This window comes from Amphiura filiformis, chromosome 5 (genome assembly GCF_039555335.1).
Source record: "Amphiura filiformis chromosome 5, Afil_fr2py, whole genome shotgun sequence".
Classification (NCBI taxonomy): Eukaryota; Metazoa; Echinodermata; class Ophiuroidea; order Amphilepidida; family Amphiuridae; genus Amphiura; species Amphiura filiformis.
This window is the reverse complement of record NC_092632.1, coordinates 64,581,945-64,605,832: the sequence shown is the minus strand read 5'-3', so window position 1 is coordinate 64,605,832 and position 23,888 is coordinate 64,581,945. Positions and strand designations below refer to the sequence as shown.

The following is a 23,888-nucleotide window of genomic DNA, read 5'->3' as shown; positions in this document are numbered from 1 at the left end:
TGAGATATGTAGGCCGCCCCTTGCCTACTGATGGCTCTGAAAAGAGTCGTTCACTGAAGACTGCTCCTTGTCTACAGAAAACAAGCAGACCATGCCTATCTGCTAAATTCAAAGGTTTGGTGGCTCTGAAAAGAGCTGTTCACTGAAGACAGTCCCTTGTCAACAGAAAATCAAGCAGACCTTGCCTATCTGCTAAATTTAAAGGTTTGAAGACTGCCCCTTGTCAACAGAAAACAAGTAGACCTCGCCTATCTGCTGATGCAACTGCGGAGAGTTAGCAACAAAGTAGCTTGCCCCGTACCTCTTTGTGTGATTATTTAACAAATAAATAGGCTGCCCCTTGCCTATGAGGTCAGTGATCAGACTTACGGCAGATGATCATTTTACGAGTGGATGCGCGATGATCTCACTTTATTGCAGACGTGGTAGAGATTAGTGGCTATGTGATTGGTTGTTTTTCAAAAAATTTGGAACACACTTGCCCAATTCGATCCAATTTTGGGGGGTGCAGCCGACCCCCGCACCCCGTCTGTGTACAGGCCTGGTAGCAGTGCAACGGGAGTCATCATTTTTTTTCAGTATTGGAATCAAACACACCTTGTCATATTTCTTTTATTTAGCCAAAAAGCTAATCCTTACTGAAGAGGGAGTCCTAACCCTAATTCTAACCTTCCATGTCCTAAGGGGGTTGTCATTTTCTTCGGAAGGTGGGATCATGAATATACTGGAGTCATGGAATTTTTATCCCCAAAATAAGGCAGTCAATATTTTGAACAAACATAGGGGGTTATAGACGAATCCGACGAGCCATAGCTGGGGGCCATCCGAGCCAAACTAGCTTAGTTTGTTTGGATTGCGATCCAAGATGCCCATCGCAAGCGCATTAATTGGAGCGTCACGTCACGGGGGCGGTAAACGCTGCACGCCTGTGATACTGGCATCGCGTAAAATAGATGGAAGGCCCCCAGCTATGGCCGCCAGTGAGGTGTAGGAATGTGTATACAATTACTGTGGGTTTGAGACCAAAAATTTTCATATATGCTGCACATGAATTAGTTATGTAAAATCAACATGTGTGCATCTTTAGTTACAACCAAAATTTTCAAAGCTGCGTTCACATTCTTTACACTTACAATCAAAAGTTTTGCCTGCTCTTAGGAACAATTTATTTCAAGACTGTGTACGCAGAAGGGGTCATAACAATTTTCAAACTGAGATGGGGGGTTATACAATTTTTCATCCTGACATGGGGAGTCATAAAAAATTGACTCCAGTTAAGGACATACATGTGTACATTCATATTGAAAGCCCTTCCGGCTACAATACAATTACCGTATTGGTCCGAGTATAGTCCCACCAGTTTTTTAGGTGAAAATTTTTCACAATTGGGCGGTGGAATTATACTCGAATATTAAAAAAATTTTTTTTTTTTTTTAAGTTTTATTTTTTCTGGTTTTGGAGCGTCCTTGGTATCATTCATGGTTGACCTAAACATTTTTTTTTTTTAAATTCAAGATGTTTTGTATTTTTAATATGAAAATTGATAATTTTTTTTTACAATTTCTGGAATTTTTCGAAAAATGGGGGGTGGGACTATACTCGAACGTGGGACTATACTCGGACGAATACGGTATGTCTCAATATACACAATAGCTCCAAACTTACCTGAAGTGGAGGTCACTTCGAATCATCCCAAGTCACATGGTTTAGGAATACAGATAACATTCCTATGATGTGACCTGGGGATGATTGAAGTGATCTTCACTTGAGATGAGTCTGGAATTTATTCCTTCCTACAATGTAAAAAGAGATACATGTACATGTAACAGCTGACAAGTGCATCCTTTTGATATGGATGTATACATGTATATTTTATGACCCCTTCTATTTTTTCTAAAGAAAATGGGAGCCCCTATAAACCGTAACTTAAGGTACCGTAACTAAACCTTAAAACCAAAATATGCTAAATAATTATTCAAACTCTTGAAAACTTCAATGTCGGACATACGGAACTTATCAACTAATTTACTGCTTTTTTATTATACATTACCGTAACTAACTGCCGTAATTGTAGGGAGTATAAAGTTGCTTTATGTTTGAGGAAACTCCAATTTTTACTTAGCAATAAGCATGACATGAAAATGAGTTAAACAATGATCTTCTCTGGTATACTGATTGTCGGGACCAATCGAGTAGCAAATATTTGTACAGTACACAGGGAATTCCCGGTGACCCTGCATTTTTTTTTACCTCAGACAAATGAATGGAAACACATGTCAACTTATCTAATAACGACAGAAAATCAATCATTTTCAGCTTATAAATAAAGACAATAAAGACACCAATACTTCAATCTGTTTTCCTGTAATTTTTATTCACATTCACAATAACAATTAACCTAGCATACCATATTTCCAATTATAAACGCACCAGGTGTGAAATTTTCAAAAAGGGGGCGTTAATTTTCAACAAAAGCTTTAAACAAATTGGACCGAAAATCACAAAATTTGTATCACTCACTTCTTTGGTTTGCTTCCAGGTTCAAATAAAACATGGTGATGCGCATGGAATAAGATCACAGTAAATACTATGAAATAACAAACTGTGCATTTTAACTTAAAAGCAAGAATATGATTATCGTACTAATTATATACATTAATAAATGCGTATCACTTGTTGAGAGTGAAACTGTACAAAATAATGCACACGTACATGTACTGAGATGCTCGGGGCTCGTGCATTAGATGTATCAACATCTCAGCACAAGTGCATTATTTTGTACAATTTCTCGAGCAACAAGTGATATGATGCATTTATTAACGTACACAAGAAGAAAAAAATCCTGTGACTTTTGTTGCAATTTTTATAACAAAATTGTCACTAAAAATGTTGGAAAATGCAAGCAAATATAAATGCATCAACCCGCGTCCTAAAGCACTGCGCGTACTACCCGCCCGTGCAATTGTACACTATTTATGCACGGCTAGTGATTTACTAACGTTTGCTCTGATTGGTTCTCTTCTCACTATCTTGGAGTGTATGTAAAATTCTACCATTAACTGGTTTAGCGATTGTGGAAGGCCAACATTGACATATTAATGATGAATTTTTTATGCATACTCCAAAATATAGCCTGGATTTTGGTTACTTTTTCATTAAATGGAGGGTGCATAAATTTGTTACAGGAGTGGCATTTATTAAAGGAAATATGGTAGCTTCAACATCACGCAAAAACAGATCATAGAACACAGAAAAGTTGCCGGGCACTGTCTTTTCAAATCCAAGTCGACCTTGTAGGCGGGAGCGCTCTTAATCAGAATGGGGCTGCTTTATAAGGTCTAAAGTCCGGTTCTTACTGCGATGCTATGAAAACTGAAATCTGAGCCAGGTTTTTACGAGCTCGGCGGTAAAAATTCTCATCGCACGGTAAAAATTTCAGTCCGCGATGGAGTTGGATTTTGTTCAACTTTAAAGCATCGCGCTGCGATATCGCAGCCGTGCACGCTTGTAATTGGCTCATGGAAATCAAGGTCGGCAGAATGACCATAAAAGGAGATGCAGACCCCACAGGCTTATAAAACCTCGCAGCATCGCGCGATGAAATTAAAATGTACATTTTAATTTCATCACACGATGCTGCGAGGTTTTAAAAGCACCGCAGCATCGCATCGTGCTGCGATCTGGAGTTAGTAAGAATCGGACTTAATAATATGGGAACGTAATAGAAAGTCTGTGATTGGATGTCTATCACACAGCACAGGACAGTAAAAACAAATATCATAAATTCTCTAACTTTATTTGTAAATCTTTAATTTTTTAAACATTGCTTTTGTTTCAAGTGTACGGATACTCTTTGTGTGCAGTGCATTAGTACAATTTTAATACCGGCATGTTTATTTTCCACATTTTTCTAGAGCACCTTGGACCATGAATCCTAATAGACTTGCGCCAAATCTTGGTATGTATTTTGTGAGCAAGGGCTCAGGCACTCAGGCAGCCAGCCATGTACACGTGGGGAGTGTTTTACACCACAGTGGTTTTACACACCCAAATTTATATACACACCCAGTTTTTGCCCACATGGCCTATATACTTTGTACACAAATCTTTAATTTACACACCCAGTTTTTTGAATTTACACACCAAACCTTCGAATTCTGCCTAAGACCCTGTTTGTGGGTACCTGTGATTGCAAGAAAACATGCGTGCCACATTTCTGGCTTTTCATTAGGCCACATAAAATTAATTGTTGATTATCCCCCAGAGGATTTTCATAAATTGGTGAGGAAGGGAGGCGTTTTTTCCCTATGCATACGTGTGCGTATGAACCAGATCTAGTGCGTAATACTCGCACACACAGTTTGCAGTATATGCGCAACTGAAGCCATGAAGACATAAACAGTTAGTTTCATTCGTTTTAGAATAACGGGAATTGTTATAATGGTTATGTTTTTATTTTGCTCAATAAAAGTTTACAGACTAAACTACATTAAGATAAATTAAAACTGACTAAGAATAAGTGCACCGGCATCCATCACACAGTAGAGGATAATGAAAACAAATAGTCCTTATTTTCTTTATTCTCTAACTTATATTCCTATTGTTTATTCTAAACATCTATGGAAATTTTGGTTGACATCTTTAAGGGAACTGGAATGAGCATTTTGACAGTATTTTTTGTGGGACATGAGAGCACATCAGACATATCGAATTGCATTCTGAATACGAAGAATGTCTTTCTGATATCAACTAATTTTCATTTTATGAAATTCACGATATAATACAAATTTTATGACAAATTAATAAAATTTGATATTTTTCACATTTTTGAGATATAACAATCCTGGAAGTAAATTTTATAAATTTAATGATATATTCTTAAAGTGTATGTAGCTGGGAGGAAAAGCCCGACGATCAATTGAAAATTTTGACCTTTCATATTGAAGATATGGATTTTTTCCCAAAAGACCTAATTTTTGTTGGTGTTTTGGGAAAAAAATCCATATCTTCAATACTAAAGGTCAAAATTTTCAATTGATCGTCGGCTTTTCATCCCACCTACATACACTTCAAATATAAATCATCAGATTTATAAAGTTTACTTGAGTACTGTTAAATATCAAAAATATCAATTTTAATGATTTGCCATAAAATGTGTATTACATTGCTAATTTCAAAAAATCAAAATTATTTGATATCAGAAGGACATTCTTCATTATTCAGAATGCAATTCGATATGTCTGATGTGCTCTAATGTCCCACAATAAATACTGTCCAAACGTTCATACATATGTACCACATCCCTTAAGATTGCTATTGTTTTAAGGGGGTACTACACCCCTACCCAATTTTGTGCCTATTTTTGCATTTTTCTCAAAAATTATAGAGCATTGGTGACAAGTAAGATATGTATATTATAGGGGCAAGGACGACAACCTGCTACACTGGAAATTTTATTTCAGGACAGACAACAGTTGTGGAGTTACAGTCAAAAATGAGGGAAAACCAATATTTGATCAATAAATCAATAACTACTTGCCTTGAGTTGCTGAATTGTCAGTGCAGTAGTTAGAGTTGGGCGACTATCACTTTTTTCCTAGTCGACAGCAAATAGTCGCGACTACGACTATAGTCGCGACTATCTGTGGTTAAAATTGGACTGAAAAATCGGGTGAAAGATTGGTGGCAATTTAGTATTTATAATGTATGATTACAGGACCCGTGATTGCCGGCATCGCATCACAGTTTGCTACACAAACCAGCACTGTTGCGATACAAATTGCTACACTGTATCGCACGTTTGCGATGCAAATATTTGACTGTAAAATGCTGTAATATAGGCCTAACTTTTCTGTTCAATTCAATTCACTTGCCACTTTCCAGCAACAGCACAAGAAACTTCATATAATTTCTCAAACCTTCAATATTCCAATAGCGATCTTCGTTCGTTTCCATGTTTTGCTGTGCATGAAAATATGTAAACATGCCGGTATGGCAGTGCATATTTTCCATGGTATGCTCATGAACGTGTTGCATCGTGCATGTACGATTAACTTTCACCTCCGACCTACGTCACCTGACTTCATCTAGACTACTGCATTTGTCGCTACAGGGGTGGCATTGCAACATTACGACTGTTTGTCAGCTAATTTGTTTATTTTCCTGTTGCTTTCTAAATATTCTGTTACCACAATAAGCATAGCTTTTTGAAATTACGTGAAAAGTACTTCTAATCTAATAATATTTTCCTAAATTTTCCCTTTTGGAAAACACTTCTCGGAAGTTCTCGCTGTTTCCTTCCAAAGTAGAAATAATCTCATACCTTCAGTAGTTGGTACAAACACCCAACCTGGGTCTGTACATGCACGCTATGACGCTGCTACACCTGTTATCGCTGCATAAATTATAATCAAAATGAGATGTTCGACAGTTCTAAGTAAGTTTTTTAACGGCTTTTATCTTGTGGGAAAGTAGTTCGACAACAAGTCAATAACACCAATTTAATGATGATTTATGGACATTATGATTACTTGTTGGTTAGTGTTACTATTGGTAAGACAATGACTAACATTTTTCACATTTTTCGCAGTTTATATGTTAGTATTTGGTTGGTTTTGGTGCGAATAACTGGCACTTTTAAAGTAATTTTTAACACAAAAATATACTTGCATTAGTCGACTTTTGGTTTTCAATAGTCGTAGTCGCGACTATCAGTAATAGTCGCGACTAACGACTATTGGCGACTTAGTCGCCCAACTCTAGCAGTAGTTGTAGTCCTTGCCCCTATAAGGCCGTATAAAATTAATGTTTTGGTTCTCGTCCCCTCTCTCCTCAATTTCTGGGATTTGTCAGATTTTTTTTTTTTTTTTAATTTTTAAATTATTTTAGACTTCGGAATGATTTATGAATTTTTCATACATATAAATAAGTTTATTAGAGAACAAGGACCACTTCCAAGTCTTTTTGTGGTACTCTAGGGGGTTTATACCTCAGAATCTCACATTTGAAAAAAAAAAAAAAAAGTGCCTCATCGATTCCTCGAGCACTGTTGGAAAAGACCGAAAACTACAGACAATGCTGATTTTACACTGAAAAACCCCAAAAAACACCTCCCTCCCTCATCAATTCATGAAAATCCTCTGGACGAGAACCAAAATATTAATTTTATACGGCCTAATATACATCTTACTTGTCACCAATGCGCTATAATTTTTGAGAAAAACGCAAAAATAAGCAAGAAATTGGCTAGGGGTGTAGTACCCCTAAGGGTGTACTACATGTACACCCCTGGCCAATTGTGTGCCTATTTTTGCATATTTCACAAAAATTATAGCGCATTGGTGACAGGTAAGATATGTATATTATAGGGGCAAAGACTACAACTACTGCACTCAAGGCAAGTACCGGGTAGTTATTGATTTATTGATCAAATATTGGTTTTCCCTCATTTTTGACTGTAAATCCACAACTGTTGTCTGTGCTGAAATAAAAATTTCCAGTGCAGTAGTTGTAGTCCTTGCCCCCATAATATACATACCGGTATCTTACTTATCACCAATGCGCTATAATTTTTGAGAAAAATGCAAAAATAGGCACAAAATCGGGCAGGGGTGTAGTACCCCCTTAAGTGTACGGATCCATCCAAGTGGCTCTAGAAAATTTTCTAAATATGTGGACTATTTCAAAATGTTTGATCCTTAGACTTGTGCCAAATCTTTGTATTTTGTGGGTATAGTACCCGGTACCTGTGACTGCAAGAAAACATGCACATTTCAGGTTTTTCCAAACATGTTTCATTCCAAAGCCACAGAAAATCAATTTTTGTTTCATGAGGATTGTCATGAATTGATGAGGGAAGGAGATGGTTTTTTTCCCCAAAAAGATGTAAATTTTACATTGTCAGTTGTTTTTGGACTTTCCAATTAGTGCTTGAGGAAACAAGGATGTCCTTGTCCTCTGTTTTTTTAAACGTGAGATTCTGATGGAAAAACACCTGGGAGTATCAAAAAAGATCCTTGGTCTCAAATAAACAATTTATTCTAAAGTCTTATTTTTTAGTCCCAGAAATTAAGGCTGGAGGGGGCCAGTGGTAGCACTAGCCTAGCTACAACTTGAGGTACAGGAAGGGTTCCATTCATGAGAAGTTTTTAATTTTGTGGTCCAAATGGGGAAAATAAGCTGTCCTGGTCGATGCTGGTCCCCCACCCCAAGCACAGGTTAGTGCCACCCCTGGAGCAAAAAAAACACTTTGATATGGCCAAAACCATACAGCATTGTGAGTACCGGTATTGAAGAATACCTCAATGCAAATCTTTCCTCTTTCTTAAGGGGGTACTACACCCCTGTGGTAAATTTGTGACTATTTTTGCATTTTTCTCAACAAATAATAACACACTGGTAACAAAAGTTATGTAGATTATTGGGGCAAGGATCCCAGTTACTACACTGAAATTTCAGTGACCAAGACAAGCGGTTCAGTATATATGATCGGAAATGAGGTACAATGTACATCCTAGCCGTACCTAATTTCTTATCATAAATAACGAACCGCTTATCTTGGAGCACTGAAATTCCAGTGTAGTAATTGGATTCCTTGCCCCTATAATATACATAACTTTTGTTACGGTACCACTGTGTTAGTAGTTTTTAAGAAAAATGCAAATGGTCGCATGTCACAAATAGGCCACCCAAAAATGGAGCAGCCGTAACATGAAAACGCTTTATTCACACTTCAAGTTAGGTTTATTCTAAAAGTATAATACCTATTGTAGAAAGTGTGGTGTCATTTTGTAGATAATTATGTTCTTTGTCAAATACAAAAAAACCCAAGTCAATTGGACAAGTACTTTGAGATTTATACCTCAATATGTAAGATGTGTCAATGGAGCAGCCGGTTCGGGAGAGCCGGTTCGGGAGAGCCCCATAGGGTTATACACAAAATTGTGAAAATATGGCAAACTTCAATCCTTTGTATCTTGAAAAGTACAACTAGCATGGACCTCAAATTGCACATACATCATCCTGGATTGTAGATCTACCTCATAGTACATCAACTGTAACAAAAGATGTAACCAATTAATTGCCTAATTAAATGCTAATTAAGACAGTTTTCCCTATATCTTACTGTACAAAGTGTGCATACTATGCTCCGACATTTCTAAATGGACTATCTCTTGCCCGAGTCATCCTGCTTATTCAAAAGAACACATATTTTAAAGGAAATTTGATGAGGAATTCAATTATGCTATTAGTTTTAGTGCCAGAAATGGAGGAAAAAAGTTTTGATTGAAAAATGTCATAAAAATTGTGAAATTATTTTACAATTTTTGACCACCCTGTATGTTTAACGCAAGGGATACTAAAGTCTTTCTTCCTAATTTGTTTGAAGGACCCATGCAATGTCTTTCTGAATCCATATTTATTTTGAACTACATAGCTTTCAGAAAAGGAAAAATATGGGGTTCACCATGACAAGAAAGATGCTAATTTTGTTGTTGTTCCACCCTGTATATTTCTCACACCCACCCTGTATTATGATGTTATGCTTTGTTGATTTGGCATCCTTGTAATATAAGCTTTCCAGAACTATATACTTATAATGGTCTAAAATGTATTCATTAAAAGTTGTGTTGAATTGAATCAAAATTGGTGATATTTTTCTCATTTTACATCATGTTACACAAAAGATGACCAATTCATGACATGCGACCAAATATAGACACAAATTTGTCGAGGGGTGTAGTACCCCCTTAAGTACTATTTTGTGCTTGTGGAGCAGTTCGTTCAGGTAGCAAGTTCAACAAACCAAACTACAATGATTTCATCCAATGCACTTTATCCCGTCTGTCAAAGAACACCATCGTGAAATAGATTCATTTACAAGTATAGGGTCTTTCAATTCCAGTCAATTGTTTCAGCATAGATAATTAATTCTAGTAAACCCCTTCTCTTTTTATCAGAAGTTGATTACCACTGGGGGGGGGGGCACTTGGATAATGAAATGGATATCAGGTGCAGGGCTGCCACTTTTGCAGTAAGGGGCATTTTTTATAGGGTTAAGTTGCGGATGAGGCTGTCAATCAGGTCACCCACCTGTAAGACATTCTTGTATCTTGGTTATCATTTATCCGCATTGTAATCACTTTCTTCAAGCTAGGACTTTGGGGAAATAGCAAAAATATTAGGGGCCGCCTCCTCAATTTTATGATTGACAAACACTGTCACTTTGCAATTGCAATTTTACACAGAAATGAATGGTAAAAAAAATAATATAATAATAAATAATAAGGACCTTCCTCACCAATTTTCTATAATGTCTGGACGATTTTTCATGTTAATTTTTTTTTTACTTGGCCTAATAATATTTACTTTATAAATAAATATCACTGCTGACACTGCACTGTCAGTTTTATCAATAATAATTTGTTGAAGAAATCTAGATCTCAAATTTAGGTACTATTAGGGGAGACATTCCCTTCAAGTTCAAACCATCCTATTCGCCTAGGCTTATAAAATTGCTCCAAATTCTTGAAAACAGATGCCTTAAAGTCTCAACATAAATTACATGACATGACATGATGATGTGAAAATAACACAGCACTGATGGGAGTAAATACTGAATATCCTCACTGAAGACTGGGACTAAGACCACCATCAAAATAAGTCATGCAAACAAAACTGAAAAGCCATTTAATTTTAATTGAGAGTGTACAAGTAAACAATATGAAATAAACACAAATTTAATGACACCAAATTTTAAAAGTCAAAAATATTCAAGCTTCTTTAGAACCATGTTGCAAAAGAAAATGTAGACACTTCATGCAAAAGCAAAAAAAAATGAGGGCAGTATGCTAGAATCAAGCAAAAACTCACCCAAATATCGAGCGAGTTGCTGCCATTTTTGTTGTTGCAGTTTTGCAAAAGCTCCTCCATCGTGATAGAATTCATTGCAACAAACGCATCTGCCCCGATGACAGAACTATGATAAACAGTAAGAACCATCTGCAATCCATTTTGCACTTTCCCTTCGAAGCGTTCATTCCAAACAGGACTGAATGTTTTCTGCTTTACGGTGGTTTTTCCAAGCGACTGTTCATCTACGGTGACTGTGACATACGGGTCGATCTGCTGACCAGCCTGCAGACCAAATCTCTTCATGTGTTCTGTCAATTCTAAATCGACAGCTTCGCACACTTTTACGGCGATGGAACCGTTGAATACCGCCATATTTTCGCATTCAGACACACAGCCGGATATTCTTCTTCCTTTCAAGGTGATTAATAACTAAAATCCGGTCCGGATTACGGACAAAATCAAATCCAGCAGAAACTGTTTTTAGGTGGGACCATCTTTTCTCCGGTAGCAGTAGTCGCTGCAGAAAAGGGAAAATGAGGAAATCTTGTTTATGTATTCCCAGAATGCCTCGCTTTGACCTTCACCTGCGTTCGGACACGCGCACTTGCTGCATTATTCATTACCTTTCCCTAGCGCTGTCAAAAATTAGTATAATTATCACTAGTTTTAGTTAAAAGTGATTTAAAGTTAATTTTATAGGTATACATTTTTATTTGAAGAATATTACTGCTAACTTACTCTTAACTGTTTCCTATATCTATACGGAATTTGAGTTTGAAAGTTTCCAAATAAGTCTAGAAACACCACAAATTAAAGGTCATGAATATTCAGTAGTATTTAATAACAACAAATATGGCCGCTTACATGAGGACAGTATTTCACTTTCACAGGTAATGTTTTAATGACATAAAACGATTACGTAAGCTTATTGATGCTCAGTTAAATTGGTTATTTAGTTCATATTCTAGGTAGTAAAACAGACAATATGTAAGGCACAAATGGATATTATAATATTGCTCCAGATTTTCTAAACTAGCTAGCTTTTTGGTGTGTCGATGTCGCTGTCACAATTGCTCTGCAGTTTCTGGCATTGCCAAGAACGGCATTTGTTTACATAATTTTTGAGAGCGTGCACAGCGTAGCCTAGCTCGAGATACTCTAGCTAAAATACAGGTTTACATTTACTATCTTACATTATCTTGCTGTATTTCAGCTAGAGCTCCAAACGACAAGCTTCCGGGTTTTTTGGAGAACAATACTGTTACGTAAGATGAAGAAGAAACCCGCCTCGGAGCCCGCCCTACTCATTATTTCATTGTACTTATTGCAATTTGCCTCCACACATTACGTAATCAACACAAAGCTTTTGTGAGGATTAGTGAGTGGATAAGAAATTGACAGTGGAGGATCTGAAGGACACACCGATTGTTAGTTGTCAATCATGAATTGCCGCAAGCGTATTAATATTTTACTGCATGGCATTCCGCAAAAACACCAAGACAAATTATGCTGTATTTTTCCAAAGATCATCTCATATGAAGTAAGCTGAATGCGATCTGTACTTTTGTAACATTCCGATCGCTTTTGATCACCTATTATCGGCGAATTTGCTTGTTGTGTAAACATAATTAGCATAGACACAAATGAAATTACGATGCAATACAATGCAATTTGAATGCGCAGCAGATCTATAGAAATAACGTTGCCCGGTTTTATGCAGAATTAGACCCTGTCTGGCGTAGCCGTAAGCCCATTAAATCGTCTGACGTTTGGCATCAAAAAAATCTCAGATCGACCTTGCCATATATTAAATGGGTTTCTCTAAAGCTTTTGACAGTGTTGCCAAAGATTCACAGATGATGATAATGATTTTGTTTGTCCTCCACGTCACTTGACCGACTCTCAATGCAGGTCATTTTTATCAACCTTTTAACCTTTTGTGCAAGCGCCCTATGGTATTCATAACAGAACCACTTGGATTAACAACTTCCTCACGCACCGTGAACCGGCACGATCAGAGGGTAATCGTCTGTGACAAACACTCGACCTGGGCTGGGCTGATGTTGTTTCAGGCGGCCCGATAAATTAAATTTGTCTGTCCATCTGTTTGCAGACGACTGTCGACTTTTATTCCATGAAATACAAAATGATTTTGATGCTAAGGAGCTTCAAGATGATCTTAATATTAATACCCTGGACCTGGTTGAATGGGAAAAAAAAGTGACAACTAAGTTTCAACCCCTCAAAATGTTTCATTATGAGACTCACACATTCTAGAAACCTAAAACATTTTGAATACAAACAGGGTGATTCTGTTTTAAATCAAACAGATGTCCACCCCTAGTTTTTCTACTAACCAGGTCAAAAAGGGAAAAAACAAATCTTAGGCCAATGGAACTCGATTATTAGTTTCCGATTGGATGTTTGAAAAAAAAGGAAGAGGTCGCTATTTCATTATTCATTATTCGGTCTCTTTTCATTATCCATTATGTCAACAAAATCAATTATTTTATGAACATCTTTCTCCAAATTTAGGTTCCCCACCAGTACCAAAGTATAGCCTATATTGTTGATGAAAGGGTGACATCCCGCTATCTCTAAGGTCCGCTATCTCTAAGGTTCGCTATCTCTAAGGTTCGCTATCACTAACGTGTAAAGTCTATGGAGATCAGAATCCCGCTATCTCTAATAGAGAAAAGGGTTCGCTATACCTAAAAAAGGTCCGCTACTTCTAAGGTTCGATATCACTAATTTAGAATAAGGTTCGCTAGTTCTAAGGTTCGATATCACTAATTTAAAATAAGGTTCGCTATCACTAATTTAAAATAAGGTTCGCTATCACTAATTTTGAATAAGGTCCGCTATCACTAATTTATTGAAGGTTCACTATCTCTAAGGTTCGTTATCACTAATTCCAATAAAGGTCCGCTATACCTAAGGTTCGCTAACACTAATTTTGTTTAAGGTTAGCTATCCCTAATTAATTAAGGTTACGCTATCTCTAAGGTTCGCTATCACTAATTTTGATTAAGGTTAAGCTATACCTAAGGTTAGTTATCACTAATCTTAGATAAGGTCCACTATCTCTAATTTTAAATAAGGTCCGCTATCTCTAATTTCAAATAAGGTCCGCTATCTCTAATTTTAAATAAGGACCGCTATAGCGAACCTTATTTGAAATTAGAGATAGCGAACCTTATTTAAAATTAGAGATAGCGAACCTGATAGCGAACCTGATTTAAAATTAGAGATAACGAACCTTATTTGAAATTAGTGATAGCGAACCTTAGAGATAGCGAACCTTAGAGATAGCGAACCTTAGAGATAGCGGACCTTATTTAAAATTAGAGATAGCAAACCTTAGGGATACCGGGATTGTTAAAATTAGAGATAGCGGACCTTATTTTAAATTAGTGATAGCGAACCTTAGAGATAGCGAACCTTCAATAAATTAGTGATAGCGGACCTTATTTAAAATTAGAGATAGCGAACCTTATTTAAAATTAGTGATATCGAACCTTAGAAATACCGAACCTTTTTCAAAATTAGTGATATCGAACCTTAGGTATAGCGGACCTCTTTCGTAATTAGTGATAACGAACCTTAGAGATAGCGAACCTTAGAGATAGCGAACCGTAACCGATGAAAGACCATCTCAAAACTGGTATTAATGCTTAGATCATCTTTACAGACATTTTGCAACAGACTGAGAAAAGATTTGAATTTGTTTTCATTAAAATGAAAAGAAATTTGCAATTTTGTAATCACTAGAAACATGATGAGGTAATCCTTAAATTTCCATTATTTACTACATCCTCTACCCCTACAACTAAGAAAAACTGCTGATTATGATCAGCATGAGATGTCAAAAATTTTGAGAGTTTCAATTTTGATTATTTCTATTTCAATTTACAGATCATTGACTTTTTTATGAAAATAATGAAAGTTTTGGTCAAATTGAAAAAGTGATGCGGGCGGTCAATAGGAAACTAACAATCGAGTTCCATTAGCCTTATGGTCAGCCATTCTAGTCAAAAGATCAACAAACAACAAAAAATAGAGGAATGGAAAATTTTGAAAAGCCAAAAGCCTAATAAAAAAAATGGACCACTGTTAGTACCATCCGACACCCAACATACTGTTGCCCACTCTTCTTACAAGTAATGACATAAACCATGTTGGTAGAATGATAATTCAAAGGGTGGTTGATGTTAAACCATTGACCAGTAACATAGCTCGTGAAATCTTGACTGGAGACAGTGTGCAGAGTAGAGCATACATCGCACAGTGTCATCACCCCGATATCTTCATGGCAGAAATCACCATGGTAGGTTGAATCCACCGCCACGCATGGCCATTTTGTTCCGACCTGTTAGATTTGAGACGCATAAGGACATCTGACTAAGGCTACTGACAATTTCCCGGTGACTGACTTCGCTGTGTGTGAGTCAAGCATGGTACGCCATAGGTCATATGCTTTTAGACTACCCACGATTGCCTATACACTGCGCTATATTATTCGGCATATATAAAATCAGAATTATTGTCAGTTTATGAGTTCAAGACACAAGCTTCTTTCTCAAGACGCAAGCTAACGACTATCATATCTGTTCAACACATATATTCAAGTGCAAGGAACCACATCTGGTTTCTTTAGACGAAATCATTTACGGGAGATATTCATCATTTTCTATCCCGGTATCCAAATATTTTCGTCTGAATATCAAAATCGTGCATAGCACATTCACGTGTATCGATCCCAGGTATTGATTTTAGTATCTCTGGTGTACCAAGTAATTATTAGCCAGACGATGTCGGTGTGCATCGTGATTGTTTGCAAGCTGCACACTTGTTGCATGGCTTGTAGCAAATCTACTGTGAACCCAATATTAACAAAACTCTGCTTGTGAATTGTTTTTGTTACAGATGTTTACCAAGAAGCTTATCTTCTCATCCGTGCGCTTTGACGACAGTTACCAGAAGATGTACAAGTTCTAGCACGGTAGAGAAATCTGGAGATGGAACATCTTATTCTGAAGCACCAGTGTCTATTAGTGATAGCTGTGTCAAGGTAAAGCATGTGGATGGTGTCTGTCCATCTTACACTTGAGTTTCGGTAGCGACATACATGGTTGTGCCACAAACGTACTGACAGATCACCCTTGTATGTGTGTGTGTCTACATTCTGCAGGATTAGGTTGTACTTATTTATATCAGAGGTGTAAGTCTTCCGGAAATTCCAGGAATTCCGGAAATGTGGCCAAAAAAAAAAAATCCGGAAATGTAAAAAAAAAAAAAATTTAATTTTTTTTACATTTCCGGGATTGGATGATGATAATTCGTCATAAAAAAAGCCAAAAATTCTCTCCTTTGGCTCGCATGTTTTTCAGGGAGTTGATCGTTACCTCACTTACAGATGCTAAAATAAGTTATCTGAAGGAGGCACTTAATAATTAGCCTGCATTGCAAGTCCCATTAGACATTTTTTATGCAAAGAAATGTCAAGAAAATTTAAAATAATACACAATACATGGAACAACTGTCACAGCCATTGGAACTCTATTCCAAGATGATTTAGTAGTGATTCCACTAACAAGTTTATACCCTATAAATGCTGGTTTCTATCCTATAGGGAGGGTTACAAAATAACAGTCCTTTCAGAAGATTTTCGGTAAAAAGCTAAATAGCAAGGATGAAGGCTGCGCTTGGACTTTGGCCTTGCTGCGTGGCTTTGCCAAGCCTTTCCCGATAGCTGAGACCCTTCTCAAAGGACAACAAAATAAAAGTGTATTGAAAGGAGGGGACACTAATTAAATAGACTATGGGGAGCCAGTTTTTTTGGCACAAATATATAGACTATGGTATACCCTTAATTATCACGTTTTGGCACTTTCCCAGGGGTGGTGCAATAATTACGTGTAGTAAAGGGGTGAATTATAGGGAGCCAAACACTTGCGATCAGGTCAAATGGGGGGCCAGGTGTTTTTGATATTGCTCCCTCAAAAGGCGTAGAAATACAGTGTGGGAACATTCAAATATTTACCACATGATCAGACAATTTCAGGTTTTAAAATTTGGGTTGGCTGAAGGCGTATCCAAAGATGTTTTGGCACGTCCAAAGGGGGCACAGATATTTTGGAATATCAAAAGGACAGGGGGCAAACAAGTTTTGGCATACAATTTTTAGAGTTAAACACCTGGTACACTTAATTATTGCCAATAACAAGACTATTTCATCTTCTTATTGTAACATGCTTGCATTTTACACAGAATTTTTGTTCACTTTTGAATCTTTTGATCTTGTTCAGCAACTTCACAAATTAGGAGAAAAGAACAAGTTCTTGAGGATAACTGTTGAAGGAGGCGGTTGCTCAGGGTTTCAGTGTCTATTCAACCTGGATGAAACTTTGATCAAGGAGGAAGATAGGTAAGTATTAAGGTCAATAACTATTTTAAACTGTTGCGATTTGGTAGTTTACAGCATCTTACTAATGGTAGTGAGCTTTGGCAAAATCGGCATTGCTCATTTCATAGCAAGCGCGTAGAAGAATTCAAATATCTCAGATATACTTTTGTAGGTCCTGTAGTTCTTGAGTTATGTTGTAAAGAGGGCTGAAATAACAACACTTATGTAAAACGTACATAACTCATTAACAACAATAAATCAAGCAAGTTTGCATAGTATATGATTTGTAGAATAAACTTTTACAAAACATCAAGGTGTTATTTTTCAATGATATATTGATCTAGATAATGTAAATCAATTTTTTTTGGTTGCATCAACCAACAATACCGAGTGTACCCTTAAACACTTCAAACACACAGCAGACAGCACTCCTTCTCATCATGCATTGGGCTATTCCAGTTGAAATCCATACACCCCCTATGGAAGACATGACCTTAATATCCCACACAGGGAGTGTTGATTTCAAATCGAGTCAACCCATTCAGTTAACCCTTTTGAAATCCATACATTTCACTGTGGAAGACATGACCTTAATCTCCCACACAGGGTGTGTTGATTTCAAATGGAGTCAACCCATTCAGGTAACCCCATTTGAAATTCACGCTCCCTGTGTGAGAGATTAAGATCATGTCTTCCACAAGGGGTGTATGGATTTCAACTGGAATAACCCAATTCCATGCACATAGAGCATACTGGGAAGGCTTGATTTTCTACTGCACTTCAAACCATTGATAGTGCTTTTCAAATCACAAGCGTTCACTCAAAGCAGATCATGTCACTGAATGTCTGCTCAGTGCCAGAAGTGGGTAAATGCAATAGTTGCCATGTTAGGCATGTTCATAAAAATTTGAAATTTAATAAATTCATCTAAAATTGCTTTCATTAAAAAGAGAATCGTTTAACTTAAAAAATGAGTGGTCAATTATGTATGTAGGCCTATAATTGGCAATGTTATGAGGAAAAGTATGCTCGCCTGAATGTCCCAAAATGGGCCAAATTGTGTGTCCCAGCATTATCAATGGCTTCCTATGTCTTAACATGTGTGTATGTATTTTATGGCTAAATTTTTGAGCACGAAGGGCCATTTTACAAAAATGTGCTAATGTTTCATGAAATGTAGCTTTCATTACTTGATAGCATCAAATATTAATCAAATGCAGATTTTTTAAAAATCATGCTAGGTTGGAGTTTTGAGGGTCAAAATCCAAATTTTCTTCATTTTCCTATTGGATTACACAGTTAAGACAGGATCTTGGATCACAAGTAAGCTTAATGAAGCCCGCCCTCACATGTTCAAAATGTGATCATGTCTAGCCATGTGTAGCTGTCATGTGTAGATGGGTACAATATACTGTGTGTAAATTGCCAAATGTTCACAAGGCAGGTATTGCACTTACCCCACTTCTTGCACTGAGCAGTAGAAAAGCTTTACAGGTCACATTGCGACTTGTCACGTGAGGTCAGAATGTGAGCACCCCTAGGAGGTCCAGCATTACATACCACACATTCTGCAGTGCATATAATGCTTGTAACAGGGACACGGGGGCGCAACAGTCTTAGACACATAATCAAGAGGTAGCTCGAGGTTGTGGGTTCGAATCCCCACTGTGTTGTGCACTTTGGCATTGCTCTTCACCCCTATTGCCTCTCCCCACCCAGGTGTGCAAATGGGAACTGGGTTTATTCAATGTCGTGAAGGTAACAGACTTGATGTGGAGGAGGTGTAGCAATCCCCCTGCAGCAACATTACATGGAGGATTCTGGTCCAATTGCTTTAAAAGAGAGATAGGCACCCGGCCTGTGAACACATGTTTGTCCACTTAATCTTTTTTAGAATGCTCGAGAATCATAGACTTATCATATGTGATGTGCACTTGGCAGTTGTGTTTCAGGATTGAAAAGATAATGGCAGCTTTTGCCTACTGCTGAAGCAGCGGTCAGATCCCTAATTTTTAATTCCCAGTGGCAAAGCCAAGGTCAGGCAGCTTCCTCCTATGATAAGTCTTGCCCCCATCTTTCCCTCTGTGGGATGCTGACCACCCTGATATTTAAGATTTGTATGACTTTTTTTTTACTTTTCAGCCAATTTTTTTACCATTTGCCTCCCCTTTGAAAGTTGCATTGACCCCCCCTTGCCTCCCTCTGAAAAAGACCTGGCTATGCCACTGCTTATTCCTGGTGTCATCCTTTTAGGGCCCAAACAAAAAGTTGAATGAAGCCGTATGACAGAAATTAGATGCATTAGAGAGGGATGGAGTTAACAGACATAAATATTATTTTGACAACTGATTTTATATACGGGTGCACCATCGGATATCACATTACCGGTGCAGTTGGTCAATGTGTGAAAATTACAGTACTTGTGCAGCCAGTCACTGTGTGAAAATGGTCTAGCTTTCGTCAGATGTGGCTCTGACTTCATCAGGACTGATGACTTGTGTCCTGATGAAGTCAGAGCCACATCTGACGAAAGCTTGACCATTTTGACACATTCTGCACCGGTAATGTGATATCCAACGGCGCACTGTATATAAAATCAGTTGTTATGGAAGCCGATCCACTTACTTGTTTAATATTATTTTGACCCATTTCAGGGTTCATTTCTGATGAGAAGCAGTCACTTTGTGACGACATCATTGTTTTTTGTTTGTTCTCTTATATTCACAAGCATTCTGCTTCATAATCTACAACATAATATTTCCATTTTGTCATATTTTGCAGAGTGATTGAAAGAGATGGCGTGAAGGTAGTAGTCGACGACATATCATTACAATACATCAAGGGTGCAACAATAGACTATCATGAAGAACTCATCAGGTCCGCATTTAGAGTAACCAATATTCCCATGGCGGAGAAAGGATGCTCGTGTGGTGCCTCGTTCTCTCTCAAGATCTGACAGTATGAGACAAGTGGGCAGATGTGTCGCTGGTATGATTACTGTAAGGCATTTATATTTCCAAGCAAGCAAGTTTTTGAAGCATTTCAATTTGGAAATTAAGGGGGTACAACACCCCTGCCCAATTTTGTGCCTATTTTTGCATTTTTCTCCAAAATTATAGCACATTGGTGACAAGTAAGATATGTATATTATAGGGGCAAGGACTACAACTACTGCATTGGAATTATTTTTTTCAACACAGACAACAGTTGTGGAGTTACAGTCAAAATTGAGGGAAAACCAATATTTGATCAATAAATCAATAACTACTTTCCTTGAGTTGCTGAATGTTCAGTGCAGTAGTTGTAGTCCTTGCCCCTATAATATTCATATCTTACTTGTCACCAATGCGCTATAATTTTTGAGAAAAATGCAAAAATAGGCACAAAATTGGCCAGGGGTGTAGTACTCCCTTAAGTGTTCATAATACTTCATTCAGCTTGTAATAGATTCATATATTGTGGATTGCCATGGTGTACACACAGTTGAGCACATACCACCGATGCAAAGCGCGCTTTTGTAAATTTATGCAATCAGTAGTTTACTGACGCACACGGTTAACAAAAACTATGTTGCTTATTAGAGTGGAATGAAGTATAAATAGTTCAACTTACAAAGAGATCTATGTCACTGCTAAAAATGGATTTCTGTCCAACTTGGTCAAATGTAAGTTGCCATGGAAATGTAAGTGTTTTACAGTATATGTTTTTGGAGAGAAACAGTGAACAGTGTATTTAAAAAATTTTGATTTGTCAATGGGCTATTCCAGTTGAAATCCATACACCCCCTATGGAAGACATAACCTTAATCTTCCACACAGGGAATTCAAATGGAGTCACATATTCAGGTAACCCCATTTGAAATTCACACTCCCTGTGTGGAAGATTTAGGTCCCTGTGTGGAAGATTAAGGTCATGTCTTCCATAGGGGTGATGGATTTCAACTGGAATAGCCCAGTATGCCTTATACCTCACTGCATATTTTGACTGGATGTCAAAGGGGTATAAAGACACAAAGCAGTATTGCCAAATAGCACATAGTATAGCGAGTGAATCTGATGATGTGGACTTGCTTGCATATTGAATGGCTACACTCAGGTGGACAGGTGGTTGCAGGGAAGAGAGAATACTATGAACGCCATGAACACTGTTCAATCGTACAGGCCCATATACCCCTCGCTTCGTATTACTGAATATTCTAAAGTCATCTAGAAATGTTTGTTCAAATGTATAGGTCAATCATTCTTATCACATTAAGAATTGTATGTTATAAATATTATTTGGAATCATATGACACAATCCTTTGATCTGTGACGGAGGTGATTATGAAGACTTGTCAGGTTTACGCTGGCTTCATATGGTTTACTCAAGCTGGATTGACAGCATATATGCCGGTGCAAGTAGAATGCAAAACTACAAAGGTGAGATATGGCTGTTGTCAGTTCTGGTGGAAAGTTCGGGTGAATGATAGAGGGACCGCAGATTACTGATAGACTCCTTGTGTCCAGGGCTCTATCGTAACTTTTTCAATACTAAGTAGCCAGTTGAGCTGATAATCCTAAAAGGTTACCAGCAAACTGCCAGCAATATTACAAAAAATTATTGGCAGACATTTGGAATACCACAGTAGCTTATGTGTTTGATACACGCGCGATCAAAGGCAGTGTATCTGTAGGCTGTATCGTGCTACAGATACATTGCTTTTGATCTTGCGTGTATCTCGGGTGCATGCTACTGTTTTGAGGAAGTCACAATGGACTAGAGTTAATATATCTAATGGGCTATTCCATTTAAAATCCACACTCCCTCTGTGGAAGATTTTAAAAATATCTTCCACAGAGGGATAATGTTTTTCAAATGTAATTGGTCAAGGTTAATCATTTTGAAATCCATACTCCCCCCGTATGATGGCTTTACCTATATTTTCCACAGCTGGTATGAGTATTTCAAATGGAAGTTAGGGCTCTTTTTGAAATTCCCTTACACAGGAAGGTGTGCGCCATCCTGCAGCTTTCCTGTGCTAGCCTTCTTTTGTTAAAATCCTGTGTGATTATAACACTGCAATTAGCCACTTCACTGACTTAAATTAGGAGCGCTTTCCTGACCGAGCTTTCCTAAGGCGCGCGTTTTGCGAGGGGAATCCTGCCTTCTTTCTGTGTGAAAACGTGGTAGGGTATTTCAATATGAGCCCTTATCCAACTGTCTGTTGTATTCAAAACCCATACTCCCTCTGTGGGAGACTTTAGCTAAATCTTCCACAGGGGTAGTGTAGACTTTAAATTGAATAGCCCAAATGCAGGTGAGTGTTAATTATGTGCTGAACAATAGCACATGTTGCATTGCATTAAGCAATGACATTGAAAAAAATGGAAGAATACATGTAGACTAATCTTTAATGCATCATAATTAATCTAAAGTCAATCTAAAGTCAATATAAACCATTAGGCGACGAAAAAAAGAAATCCTGTTCTATGGGCGGACGGACCTTTCAAATAGGGTCGGTCGGTCTGCTTTTTTGTTTTTGAAATGTGTACAGAAATTTGTTCAAAATCTGGGTCGGTCGGGCCCGTAGAACAGGGTTTTCTTTTTTCAAGTGCAAGTGCAATAAGTTTCTTGAATGGTTGCAACTGATGAGGGTTATACCATTGAGTGAGTTTAACAAGTTAAATTAAGCAACAAATACTATCATCTTCTTTGAAAAATGCATTTAAAAATGCAAACTGCACAATGAGTAACATAATCCTACTACTCAGATATATAAATTATAATGAAGTACATACTAAAGTCCATTTGGCTTACTCAAGACAGTAGCATCAGTATGATATATACATGAACGATCAAAGGTAGTGCATCTGTAGCGTGCAATGTTGCGCAAATTAACGGGTACGGGTCCTGGGCCATGAGTACGGGTACGGGTCCCAGGCCATGAATACGGGTACGGGTACCATGGGTACGGGTACCATACCATACAGTGCCTGCCTATATGCATGTAATTGCTTTTGATCGCACACTGTCTTCAGGAAGCCAAATGTTGCTTGCTGACACCATAGCCACAGGGAATATAGGCCTATTATCCATTGCTTGCTGTGATGTACAAGATTTGGTATTTTTCATATTAGTCCTCCTTTGGGGTAATTTGCAAAGCTTCTTTAACCCATCATACTATACACTTAACTGATGTTTCATAAAGTTTCTGTCACTATCTTTGGTTGAACATAGTGATGTTGTCATTTAATCAGCATTTGTAGATCAAGAAACTTTGATCTTGTTTCAGATATTGGTGTTGCATGATACCATATTCAATAGATGGAAAAGTTGCATGAACTCCCACTCCAGGCCCCCACCCCTAACTTAAGTCTTTATTGATGACTATTACAATAAGAATGTGGGCTGTCTTCCAAGTTCAAAAAAAATCTTAGCCTCCTTATACATATTCATTCTTCAACTCACACCAAACATGGAATAATAATTTGGTTATTTGGGGGGCAAACATACAGTGCATGTAATAATCACCATTCTTAAGGGGGTACTACACCCCTGCCCAATTTTGTGCCTATTTTTGCATTTTTCTCAAAAATTATAGCGCATTGGTGACATGAAAGATATATAAATTATAGGGGCAAGGACTACA

The 23,888-nt window shown here is 37.5% G+C and overlaps 2 protein-coding genes across 2 annotated transcripts in view; one reads left to right on the top strand and one right to left on the bottom strand.

The window, feature by feature from the left end:
• LOC140153549 (protein kinase C epsilon type-like) overlaps positions 1–11,389 on the bottom strand; it is a 133,524-nt gene extending 122,135 nt beyond the window's left edge. Inside the window, 1 exon segment of the mRNA XM_072176328.1 lies at positions 10,873–11,389. Within this exon segment, the coding sequence (XP_072032429.1) occupies positions 10,873–11,226 (354 nt within the window). The 5' untranslated portion in view covers positions 11,227–11,389.
• A 314-nt stretch (positions 11,390–11,703) lies between these two features.
• On the top strand, positions 11,704–20,330 carry LOC140153548 (iron-sulfur cluster assembly 2 homolog, mitochondrial-like). Its single transcript, XM_072176327.1, has 4 exons — positions 11,704–11,744; positions 15,781–15,925; positions 17,163–17,281; positions 20,042–20,330. The coding sequence occupies exons 1-4, from the start codon at positions 11,707–11,709 to the stop codon at positions 20,214–20,216; spliced, it is 477 nt and encodes a 158-aa protein (XP_072032428.1). The 5' UTR covers positions 11,704–11,706; the 3' UTR covers positions 20,217–20,330.
• Positions 20,331–23,888: the final 3,558 nt, after the last annotated feature.

Bases quoted from the DNA above. Each gene is read 5' to 3' on its own strand.
- LOC140153548 (XM_072176327.1), top strand. From the start codon at position 11,707: ATGGCCGCTTACATGAGGACAGTATTTCACTTTCACAG. The intron at 11,745-15,780 runs GTAATGTTTTAA...TTTTTGTTACAG, and splicing joins ACAGTATTTCACTTTCACAG to ATGTTTACCAAGAAGCTTAT. The intron at 17,282-20,041 runs GTAAGTATTAAG...CATATTTTGCAG, and splicing joins TTGATCAAGGAGGAAGATAG to AGTGATTGAAAGAGATGGCG.